Source organism: Chelonia mydas, chromosome 9, assembly GCF_015237465.2.
Source record: "Chelonia mydas isolate rCheMyd1 chromosome 9, rCheMyd1.pri.v2, whole genome shotgun sequence".
Lineage (NCBI taxonomy): Eukaryota > Metazoa > Chordata > Testudines > Cheloniidae > Chelonia > Chelonia mydas.
Window position 1 is genome coordinate 82,380,923 of NC_057855.1, and position 13,100 is coordinate 82,394,022.

The 13,100-nt window shown below is 43.5% G+C and overlaps 1 protein-coding gene across 1 annotated transcript in view; it reads left to right on the forward strand.

Moving 5' to 3' along the window:
• The window catches only part of TRPC5 (transient receptor potential cation channel subfamily C member 5), a 133,843-nt gene that overhangs the window by 60,635 nt on the left and 60,108 nt on the right, over positions 1–13,100 (forward strand). Inside the window, exon 3 of the mRNA XM_037908824.2 lies at positions 1,098–1,619. Coding sequence (XP_037764752.1) covers positions 1,098–1,619 — 522 coding nt within the window. The remainder of the gene's footprint in view (positions 1–1,097; positions 1,620–13,100) is intronic.

The following is a 13,100-nucleotide window of genomic DNA, read 5'->3' on the forward strand; positions in this document are numbered from 1 at the left end:
AAGAGAATTATTAACTAGCTGGAGTGTTTTTTTTTAATGGTCTGAGTAATGTTTCTTGTCATTAAAATCCTTCTGTGAAAATGCCTCTGACAGTCACAAGAGGGAAATGTGCCCGCTATTCACCATAACCTGCAATCAGACTTCCAGCAGCAGAATGTCAGCCACAGGAGTGAGTGCGGCGGGTACATGAAATACAGTACGCTTGAGTGATTATTAGCACACAACAAAAAGAGCTAGCTATGTTGCAAATGGAAACACACTGAGGGGTGAGTCTGTATGAGCATTTCAGTGTAATTCTGCACTCTGAATATAGTAATGAATCACAATAGAGTGAGCATTAACCTCCACTTCAGCCCTGGGCCTTTAACTACTTGAAAATTGCACCAGTAGCAGAATAATGCATACCCTGTAGTGGCTGATTGTGACTCATTAATTTTACATTTAACATTTTTCAAACCTTTTAGAAAATGTGATCTGAGGGCATTTATGTAACATTCTCCTCCTTTGGAGCGTTGTCCCTACTAAAAGAGTAGGGAAAAAGTTAGCAACCCCTTTGCTCAACGAGGGACCGTCATTTTATTCTGTGTTTGTACAGCACCTTGCACAATGGTGTCCTGGTCCATGACTGGGACTCTGAGGCACTACTATATTATAAATAAATAAATAATAAATAATAATATTTATAATATATTGATTGTTTGGGGGGCTCTCCTTTTGTGAGGTTCCCTGGGCCTTTGTCTCACAAACCCAGCTGTCCTTTCAGTAGCAATTTATGAACTAGGATCTACTTTCCATCAACTTCCTTTTTAAAAACAAACATGGGGTATTGAGCAACTTTCACATCAGCGTATGAGTTAAAGTGCCATGGATTGCTGCAGTGAGGGCCACTGGGCACTTTTTGGAGAAAGCAGTTTTGCCTAAATAGGGAGTAAAAAAGGTTTGCTGAATGTGGAATATTTTGAATTACCCTGCTTAGTCAGCATGGACCATGTTTAGTATAACTATACAAGAGGAATGTCTATTTCCTACTCCCCTGAATGAGGTTATTAATTATTATTATTATTTATTATGATTATGTATTTATCTGTTATGTGTAGGTCCCTACCTTGATGATGGACACCCAGTTTTCAGAATTCACCCCTGATATCACCCCAATAATGTTGGCAGCCCACACCAACAACTACGAAATCATCAAACTGCTTGTCCAAAGACGGGTAACAATACCGCGCCCCCACCAGATCAGATGCAACTGTGTGGAATGTGTCTCCAGTTCTGAGGTGGACAGCCTGAGGCATTCCAGGTCGAGGCTGAATATCTACAAAGCCTTAGCCAGCCCTTCGTTGATTGCCTTATCGAGTGAGGACCCTATTTTGACAGCCTTCCGGCTGGGCTGGGAACTGAAGGAGCTCAGCAAAGTGGAGAATGAGTTCAAGGCTGAATACGAAGAGCTTTCCCAGCAGTGCAAACGTTTTGCTAAGGACCTTTTGGACCAGGCACGGAGCTCCAGGGAACTGGAGATCATTCTCAACCACAGGGATGATCAGAGCGAGGAGCTGGATCCCCAAAAATGTCATGATTTGGCAAAGTTAAAGGTAGCAATAAAGTATCATCAGAAAGAGGTAAGAGTCACCTTAATGTGGGGGTTTGCCAAAGCCACATATGTTGAGTAAAATGACTTATTTCCTGGCCTACCTTGTGTTCATTGAGGGAACACCAGGACCGTGACCCAGCTGAGACCAATGTGTTTGGATTGAAAGGAAGACCAGGTGCAAGTAGGGCTGGTTCTAAACCCACCTGGTTCTAAACTGAAGTCAATGAGCGCTCAGGGCCCTCAGCATCCCCTGGGAGGTGTGCAGCGCGCTACAAGATCAAGATTAGTCATTTGTGATCCTGTTTAGCATTGACTGAGTACTTCATTTTCTGTCTAGGACAGATTTGAGTCAGACTTCAATTAAAACTGTGCCCATAGGTATCTAATAAGCCTTTAATGATTTCTAAAGATGATAGCGCCAAATCCCCTTCCAGGTATCCTCAGTAATCTTCCTATTCTCACTAAAGTCCAAGCCCTGGGCCTTTCCAATGGCAGGCCTGCCTGTGCAAAGGGAACTCCTGCTGGTATCAACAGCTCTCATCATCCCACCACTTCTCACAGGCCCATGGATTTGAATTTGAGAGGATGTGACTGCAATAGGCTCAGTATCCCTAAGTAGTTCTGCAGTGATGAGATGTGAAGAAAATCAGAGAGGATTTTAATAAGCCTTGAGTAGGCGTGACAAAGAAGGAGCCTTACGGACGATGATTCTGGTGTGTTTCATATCCCTAATGCTCACCCTGCTTTGTTTGCAGCTGTATTTTGAACGCACTCAAGTGAAGCACAAACTGTGACTCTGTGCCCTTGGTGGGCACTCTGGTTGCGAATGCATTTGCAAACAGTGTTCAAAGTTGGGAGCTGTAGTTGGGCTCCCTCATTTCACTACTGCTGGTAGGAAGAAGGGGAAAAATCTGGAAAAGGAAAGAAAAAGCCCTTGACAAAAGGAGACACATAACAATATTTTTGGAGGCATCTTATTGGCCCCAACAGCCAATTCAAGCGTGGCCTACAATATCCAAATTCCAGTTACATACATGCCAAATGCACAAACCCATGTGACTGCACAATTAAAGTTATGGGCATGTTGTTAACGAGGGTAATGGTGGACAATCTGCAATCTTAATGATCACAGTTGCTAGTAAGCAAACACTAGTTTAATCTCATATTTCTCACATTTGGGTATAGGACCTTTGTCTCCAGAGCCATGCAAATAGTGCTTCACACCTGAAAAACCCCAGTTTGATTCTTTGGCTCTGCTTCATCCAGGCTCTAGGGACTCAGAAAAATTTCCCAGAAATGGAAACTACTACCTTTAGTGCCAGAAAAAGGAAGACATGCTTCCGCTAAAAGATGAAAGAGAGCCACCCAAAAGCCCTGGAAATCCAGAGACACTTCAGTATCGTTCAATAGACAAGGGCCGTGAATCTAACTCGAGTAAAATGCTGACATGGTTTCATTAGCTGACTCTGGATTTTCTTTCTGTTTCCAAACCAAGGACAGAACTCAGTAGATTACATATCAATTGTCATTTGCCTGTGACATCCCTGGGTTGGAAAGGGAAAGACCTAGTTAACCTGGTTAAGGAGTTTAATGTATTTCACTTGTCCATTGCATTTGTTTTCCACCTGGGAGGGTGGAAAGTTTTTTCTAAAGCCTCCTTGAAGCTTTGAAGCCTATCTAATCACCCTATTTTTTACTGTCCTCCCTCCACTCAAGACCCTGCGTTATGCCATTGTCCTAGATGAGGAGAGCTCAACATGACACATTCCATAGCCCATAAAGTCTGCTCCACATTACCAGAGGGAAAACTGCAGAGTGGTGGAAGATGCATCTTTCCCATCCTCTACCCATGGCCTGCTATATCTGCAGAGCACATAGCCCCAGAAGCAAAGAGCAAGGCTAGAGCCTCAAGTTTGGCCATATCTAGCACATGATAACAGATTGCTACAGTGATAAGCTGTAGGTTGACTAAGAGTGAAATACTTCCATGCCAGTTATTCTTCATATGGATTTGTGATTTTGCTCACACTGATGGAGACTGGGAATCGTTTAAATGGACCTGGGAGACATAACGGATGAAATCCTGGCTATGTTCCACTCAGTGGCAAAATTTCCTGTGACTTCAGTCGGGCCAGGCTTTCACTGAATAACTTAAATAAGGTCACAGTCCCACTAGACAATTATGTCATGTCACATGGTGATGTTTTTCAGTGTGGTGATGGGGTGTCATTAACATTTCATGTGGCATCGTTTCATCACAACGCATCACTATTACATCACAGATGTCAGCATCATCCTGATATTACTGTTGTAGACTGAGAAGCATGGACATACTGGAAGCTGAGCGCTCAAGTTGCACAGTGGCAGCTTTTAGGAATGACTCACAGTACATTTAGGTGTTATTTGTTAAGGGCACATCTCATAGGCTGTAGCTACAAAACTGTTAAATGAATTACAGCTGCTGCTGCTGCAATTTGTTCTGGGACATTGGAGCAGCTGGCCACTCCTGCCCAGATCGCCTTAGATAGTACCGATAAAACTTTCAAAAGAACTTAAGTGACTTAGAAGCCTAAATGCTAAAGGGACTTAGGTTCCTAAATCAGTTAGGTGTTTTTGAAAAATTTACCCTACATGCTTAGCTACTATGGTGATGGATGCTATACAAAACACTAAGACAGATCAGATAGGCAGCCAGATCCTTCAACTGGAAGAGATTTTCTGTTTAAGCTGTGACTGGCACTGGGAGGAGAAAAAATTATTTTACTCTATTTATTTTCATATTTTTGTGAGTGGAGCAGTGGAGAAATTGGAACGGCCTTCTCAAAATCAGGGCAGTCCCACAAAAACTCCAGCTGGTGGCACCCTTAAAGGCAATTACAGTGGGGATCATAAATGGTGTAAAGTAGTAAGGGTAGGTTGTTATGTAACTACAGAATAAATAAGCGCACTGATTTGACCACAACAGTTGTTCCTTATTTTCAGCAATCCCGTCAGGATTTTGGGGAGTAAGCCTTCAAAGCACAGGGCACCTTCCACTTCCTCCAGTGGACCTCAGTGAGAGGTTGCCTGTCACCTTATAGCATTGGGCCTTATTTTTACCTGAATGATGCTTGGCTGCACGCCTGCACACACAATTTTCTGAGCTAAGAACCAGACCTTAGATCAGTGGCTCTCAACCTTTCCAGTCTACTGTAATAATAAAATGTTTTTTAAGTACATCAGAAGCAGGAGCCTGCTAAACAACCAGTGGGGCCCCTGGACGATCGAGATACAAAAGGAGCACTTAAAGATGATAAAGTCATTGCAGAGTAACTAAATGAATTCTTTGCTTCAGTCTTCACGGCTGAGGATGTTAAGGAGATTCCCAAACTTGAGCCATCTTTTGTAGGTGACAAATCTGAGGAATTGTCACAGACTGAAGTATCACTAGAAGAGGTTTGGGAATTAATTGAGAAACTTAACAGTAACAAGTAACCGGGACCAGATGGCATTCACCCAAGAGTTCTGAAAGAACTCAAATGTGAAATTGCGGAACTATTAACTATGGTTTGTAACCTGTCCTTTAAATCAGCCACTGTACTCAATGACTAGAAGATAGCTAATGTAATGTCAATATTTAAGAAGGGCTCTAGAGGTGATCCTGGCAATTACAGACCGGTAAGTCTAATGTCAGTACCAGGCAAATTAGTTGAAACAATAGTAAAGAATAAAATTATCAGACAAATAGAAGAACATAAATTGTTGTGCAAAAGTCAACATGTAAAGGGAGATCATGTCTTACTAATCTATTAGAGTTCTTTGATGGGGGGGTCAACAAACATGTGGACAAGGGGGATCTAGTGGACATAGTGTACTTAGATTTCCAGAAAGCCTTTGACAAGGTCCCTCACCAAAGGCTCTTACGTAAATTAAGTTGTCATGGAATAAGAGGGAAGATCCTTTCATGGATTGAGAGCTGGTTAAAAGACAGGGAACAAAGGGTAGGAATAAACAGTAAATTTTCAGAAGGGAGAGCAGTAACTAGTGGTGTTCCCCAGGGGTCAGTACTAGGACCAATCCTATTCTACTTATTCATAAATGATCTGGAGAAAGGGGTAAACAGAGAGGTGGCAAAGTTTGCAGACGATACTAAACTGCTCAAGATAGTGTCTTGAAGACTATGAAGAACTTCAAAAAGATCTCACAAAACTAAGTGATTGGGCAACAACATGGCAAATTAAATTTAATGTGGATAAAAGTAAAGTAATGCATATTAGAAAAAATAACCCCAACTATACATACAATATGATGGGGGCTAATTTAGCTACAACTAATCAGGAGAAAGATCTTGGAGTCATTGTGGATAGTTCTCTGAAGATGTCCACGCAGTGTGCAGCGGCAGTCAAAAAAGCAAATGGGATGTTAGGAATCATTAAAAAAGGGATAGAGAATAAGACGGAGAATATCTTATTGCTCTTATATAAATCCATGGTACGCCCACATCTTGAATACTGCGTACAGATGTGGTCCCCTCATCTCAAAAGAGATATACTGGCATTAGAAAAGTTTCAGAAAAGGACAACTAAAATGATTAGGGATTTGGAACAGGTCCCATATGAGGAGAGATTAAAGAGTTTAGGACTTTTCAGCTTGGAAAAGAGGAGACTAAGGGGGGATATGACAGAGGTATATAAAATCATGAGTAGTGTGGAGACAGTGAATAAGGAAAAGTTATTTACTTGTTCCCATAATATAAGAACTAGGGGCCACCAAATGAAATTAATGGGTAGCAGGTTTAAAACAAATAAAAGGACGTTCTTCTTCATTCAGCGCACAGTCAACCTGTGGAACTCCTTGCCTGAGGAGGTTGTGAAGGCTAGGACTATAACAGGGTTTAAAAGAGAACTGGATAAATTCATGGAGGTTAAGTCCATTAATGGCCATTAGCCAGGATGGGTAAGGAATGGTGTCCCTAGCCTCTGTTTGTCAGAGGGTGGAGATGGATGGCAGAAGAGAGATCACTAGATCATTACCTGTTAGGTTCACTGCCCCTGGGGCACCTGGCATTGGCCACTGTCGGTAGACAGGATACTGGGCTGGATGGACCTTTGGTCTGACCCACTAGGGCCATTCTTATGTTCTTACTGTACTCCTTTCAGGAGTCTGATTTGTCTTGTGTATCCCAAGTGTCACCTCACTTTAAAACTACTTGCTTACAAAATCGGACATAAAAATACAAAAGTGTCACAGCACAATGTTACTGACAAATTGCTGACTTTCTCATTTTGTCTGCATGAAATTTTAGTTGGTACTGACTTCGCTAGTGTTTTTTATGTAGCCTGTTGTAAAACTAGGCAAACACCTAGATGAGTTGACGTACCCCTGGAAGACTTCTGTGTACTCCTGGTTGAGAAGCATTGCCTTAGATTGCTAAGGATTCCAGGTGTCTCAGGACATGCATTTATCCTGCTGCTGCTCTTCAGAAGTGTTCAAGCAGGAGTCTGTAAAGTGACTGGGCCTTGTGTTTTGTTAGTAGCGAAACAGCATGGATCTGGATTAAGTAGGAGCCATTATTTGCAGTGGGGAGCTGCCCTGTATTGACACTTTGTAAAGCTGTAATTTGTTTAATTGTTTTTTGACATTTTTCTGCCTCTTTTTTTGGTCGGATTTGGCTGGCTGTGTAACTCCGTATGTTTCACTGGTGTGCTTATGTCAGTTCCAGTGTGTAAATGACGTCATCAGATGGACACAAGCACTGAACTGTCCTTTTAAATCAGTGCCGTTTCCGTTTGCAATGTCTGGCTGCATAGGGCCAGAATGAATGTACCTCCAAAGGGAAACAACAACCACCCTGATCTCCCCCACAGCTCCCTGCTGTTTGCAAACAAGTGATTAATGCAAACAGCCCACCTGCAGCATGTTTCTAATTGTTGGGCATAATAATGGTAATAAAAACAAATCATCAGGCAAGATATACACATCCCTGCCAACATGTAAAAACTGTGAACAGGGACATTTGGTGACTGACATGGGGAAACTCCTTTTATCTTAATTGAAAAATATTGGACTAAAAGCGCTTTCCAGAGGGACAGAGAGGAAGGAGTGAGCACTTGTTTTCAGAAGGAGGCTTTTCCTACTGAGTAGGAGCATAAACTGGAGCCACCTTGCCCCACTGGCTCCAAAGTCAGCGGGCGTCTTGTCTGCAACCATGGACCCCTCTCTATAACAGGTTTCTGTGTTTAAATATCTCTCAATCCCTCCTTGCCTAGACCAGCAAAAACATGGTAGGCTCTAGACATGTATTGTCACAGGGACAGATAATTATTCATGATTGATAGAGAAGCTAGTGAAGGCTCATTGCAGATGGCAATGCTTCCATTCAGAGCCTTACCCAGTAGCCATACAATCATGTGTGAACTTACTGCCTGGCCCTGAGTCAGGGAAGCTTTCTCTCCATTGGTAGCAAATATTATGTTAACGACAAATGATGTGGTAGTCGCAGGCCATGTCTACAAACTTTAATCAATGCAGGTTACTACTACATAAGGCTGCCACAGTTGGTATATCACTTCAACACATGCATACTCAACTGCTTGCATCAGCTCTGTGCATCCTCACCAGGAGTGCTTGTGTCAACACAAAGTGCAGTGCATCATGTGTAGCTGTTTATGTTTATTTTTGGATAAGCTCACGTGCATCCTGGAAGGTAATTAGTTTTTTACACAGGAGGAGAAGAATCAATTATGATAAGAGAGATTAGAATGTGCCCTGAGGTGGTTTTTGTAGCATATGTTCAAATCCACTATGTAATGCTCAGTGTCCCTCTCAAGCTTCCTGGCAATGGAAACAATCGTATGTGTGGAATGGTTGCATGCCATGAGTTTCAAAATACCAAGCGAACTTGATCATTTATTTAGAAGACAGAAGGGATCTAACTGTTCTGCTACATTCCTTCATGATGTGCAAAAAAATTAAGGCCACTTTGGCACAGTATGAAATGTGTTGGTTAGATCTGGTGGTTTTGCATCCATGTTCCTCAGATCCATTTCCCAAAGAATTAAGCTCTATAAAATCATGGGATTTATACCGAGAGGAGAAGGGGAAAAAGGCACTTCTCTAAAACTCTAGGCTTCCTTAGAGAGACAAAGTGGGTGAGGTACTAACTTGTATTGGACAAGCTGAAAGAGACAAGTTTTCCAGCTTACACAAAGCTCTTCCTAAGGTCTGGGAAAGGCTTCCTTGACAGTTACTTAAAAACACAATCAACTATAAAGACAAAGGGTCTGATTCTCATTTCCACTGCTCTAGCAGTGAAAAGGGACCTTAGGTAGATTGAGAGTATAATTTATGCCCTGTTTAAGGCACTGACAGAGTAGTGTAAAGTGGCAGCTGGGAATTAGATCTAAAGGACTATATTCTCCACTGCCTTGTCCCTTGAGGAGTCATTTACGCCTATGCAAAGTGAGCATAAAATGCTGCTAAGCCAGAATGGTGCCATTATGCACCATTTTGCCTGATTATGAATTACCTTCCATCCTGTGAAATCCTTTGTACCTGCACTAAATCAATGTGGGCAAAATATCAGCTTTGTGATCTGGTAGTGCTTTGTGTCCATGTTTTACTGACAGGTGCAATTGACTATGCAAGGATGACACAATGGAGAACCAGGCCCACGTCCTGTGTGTGTGTAATTATTCCACAAGATGCAAGGCCAGGGAGAATAAGGCCCATTTAAATTCCTCACAAACCATTTTTACCGTACTGAGAGAAAATGGCATTTTATCTCCCACTGGATGGCTTAACACTTTCACTGAGAGATCAAAGGACTGTATGGAATTCTCTCATGGCAGGCTTATCCTCAAGCTCTCTTACTCACTTTACTCTTCAAATCATTGACAGGCAATCTGAAGGAATCAGATGGGTTTTGTTGGGGGTTTTATTTTATTTTTTACTACTTTTACTTTAAGACATAGCCTCAAAAGTGGTTTCCTAAGGCCTGGTCTACAGTACGCGATTATGTCAAATTTAGCCGCGTTAGGTAGAATTAAAGCTAAATCCATCCACACAGCCAAGCCGATTTTGTTGACTTAAAGAACTCTTAAAACCGGTTTCTGTGCTCTACCTCGGCAAGGGGAGTAGCGCTAAGATTGACATCGCTCTTCCAGATTTGAGGTACTGTGGATGCAATTCGACGGTATTGGCCTCCGGGAGCTATCCCAGAATGCTCCACTTTGACAGCTCTGGACAACACTTTCAACTCAGATTCACTAGCCAGGTAGTCAGGAAAAGCCCCGGGAACTTTTGAATTTCATTTCCTGTTTGGCCAGTGTGGCAAGCTCATCAGCATGGACGGAACAGGAGGTACTGGATCTGATCGCTGTGTGGGGAGAAGGCAGAACTCCATTCAAAAAGACAAAATGCCAATATATATGCCAAAATCTCCAAGGGCATGGACGGAACCCCGGGATGGGCTGAGTGGGGCCGGCGGCTGGGACCCTGGCTGGCAGGACCCGGCGGCCAGAACCCCAGACCGGCCGCGGGCTGAGCCGCTGAGCCCGCTGCCAGTCTGGGGTTCCAGCCGCCAGCCCCGCTCAGCCCGCTGCCGGCCTGGGTGAACAGAACAAAAATCGGCACGCATGCCACAGGTTGCCGACCCCTGCATTAAATGAGTGCAATGAGAGGAGGCAGGATGCAATGCTGAGGCTAATGGGGGAGCAAACTGACATGCTCAGGTGTCTGGTGGAGCGGCAGGAAAGGCAGCAGGAGCACAGACCGCTGATGCAGCCCCTGTATAAGCGCCTGCCCTCCTCCCCAAGTTTCATATCCTCCTCACCCAGACGCCCAAGAACGCTGGGGGGAGGCTCCGGGCACCCAGCCACTCCACCCCAGAGGATTGCCCAAACAACAGAAGCCTGGTATTCAATAAGTTTTGAACAGTAGTGTGGCCTTGTCCTTCCCTCCTCCCCTCATCCACCACCTCACCCGGTGCTTCCCTCCTCACCCACCCCTCCCGGGCTACTTTGCAAGTTTTCCCCCTATTTGTGTGATGAATTAATAAAGAATGCATGATTTTGAAACAATAATGACTTTATTGCCTCTGAAAGTGGTGATTGAAGGGGGAAGGACAGGTGGCTTACAGGGAAGTAGAGTCAACCAAGGGGGCGGGTTTTCATCAAGGAGAAACAAACAGAACTGTCACACCGTAGCCTGGCCAGTCATGAAACTGGTTTTCAAATCTTCTCTGATGCGCAGCACACCCCACTGTGCTCTTCTAATCGCCCTGGTGTCTGGCTGCGTGTAATTGGCCACCAAGCGATTTGCCTCAACCTCCCACCCTGCCTTAAACATCTCCCCCTTCCTCTCACAGAGATTGTGGAGCACACAGCAAGCAGCAATAACAACGGGAATATTGGTTTTGCTGACTTTTCCTTTCACTTTTTAACCGTGGTCCTTGTATGATTCTTACAGAGAGTAAGAGATAGGGAAACGGGAGGTAAAGAAAGTGGGGGAAGGGGACAGAGGGGAAAAAGGAGTGGGAAAACACCTGCAGCTTCTTGTATAGCAGTAGGGGCTCAGAGTGAAACTTCCCCAGGAGTGGAGGGCTCTCAACCTGCCCCTGCTGAATCCTTGGTCTACGACTTGCTATAACAATGTCCAGCTCTTTGAGACCTAGTCAGGAAAGACAACTCTTTCTGCAGCACCTGAGATTGGAGATTGGGATTCCTGCCCCCTACTGCAGGCTTTAGATCCTGCTCTGCTCTCCTCTGATCACTGCTACACCATCCCCAGCAACTTCTCGCATTGAACAGCTGCTGGGTCAGTGCTTTGAGAGAAGTCCATGTCCATGTCCTCATCATTATCGTGATTGCGCTATCGTCGCCTCCTCGCCTGCTTTTGCAGGTTCTTCACATACTGCAGGATAACGCGCGAGGTGTTTACAATACTCACAACTGCAGCGGTGATCTGAGCAGGCTCCATGCTTGCCCTGCTATGGTGTCTGCGCGGGTAACCCAGGAAAAAGGGCGCAAAATGATTGTTTGCTGTTGCTTTCACGGAGGGAGGGAGGGTGACTGACGACATGTACGCAGAACCACCCGCGACAATGTTTTTGCCCCATCAGGCATTGGGAGCTCAACCCAGAATTCCAATGGGCAGCGGAGACTACGGGAACTGTGGGATAGCTACCCACAGTGCACCGCTCCGAAAGTTGACACTAGCCACAGTACTGTGGACGCACTCCGCCGACTTAATGCGCTTAGTGGGGACACACACAATCGACTGTATAAAATCGCTTCCTAAAAATCGACTGCTATAAAATCGACCTAATTTCGTAGTGTAGACATACCCTTAGATAAGGAGTTCAGTTACTGTTTCCCCAAAACATTTATATAGACAAATACATCTAGAGATATATTACTTGAGTGTATGGACAATCATTCCATCCATGCTGTATATTGCTCAGCCGTGTCTTGAGTGTGTCAGGTTAGATGTGTAGCATCCCCAGGAGAGTTTGAGTAAACGTGGAGAATTTCTAAGGGCACTTCAGTTTGCTTATAAAAATATCACAGGCTCATGAAGGATGTGGTGTGGAGTATGCAAAAATAAAAGCCATTTATACATTGTTTATATCTATTTCTAAACCCATTCAGTTTTCTTGATGGAGAGCCAAGGACATTTTTTTGCTGATAGCCAGGTGCAGAGATATTTTCCAGTGGTTTTGTCTGGTTTAATGCAACATTGCCTAGAGGTATAATAACACAAGGCTGACTATATCTAGTGTGCTTTTTAAAGGCAAGACATTTAAAACTGGCTTTTCAAGGGACTGCATGGCTCAGAGGATCATCATCCTTAGTTGCTGTTGGAGTAAAAGTATTTCATCATCCTCAGAAACAGAACAGAAATATGTATTGAACACTTCTGTCTTTGCTGCATTATTTTTGGTAATGCTACCATCTAGTAATGGATGAATAACATTAGGATTCTTTTTGACTAGTGGTAACATGTATTAGGCAACAAAGTAAGAATCATATTTCATTAATATTTTCTTGCCCCTAGTCTCTGGTCTGAATGACATCTTGGACACAGTGAAGGGAAGAATGTTGAAAATTAAAGGAAATTGTCACCAACTCAAGAACATACTTGAATGATTAAGGGGGTACACCATTTCCCTTAGCTCCATAGATTGCATCAATCTTTCTGCTGATGATAGGAGGGGCTTTGGAAGCAAAAGCTATGGCACTGGACATGACTGATTTTGCTTTCTCAAGACAACAGAGAAATATGGAATGGGGGAAAGAAGTGATACATTGTGTTTCTTAGAAGCAAATTCATCAGACTTCTCTTGTTTGAAGGTCTACACCACCCATTCACAAACAGTCTTTCCAGTTACCCTGATGTCAGCATTGAAGGGTAAATCATGCTGATTCATACTCCAGTTTGTGAGATGCCCAAAGATATTAATATCCATGGGAAAAAGTCTTTATACAGAGCCCCCTCTTGGTGGTGAAAATGGTGCTATTAATGCTCTGAT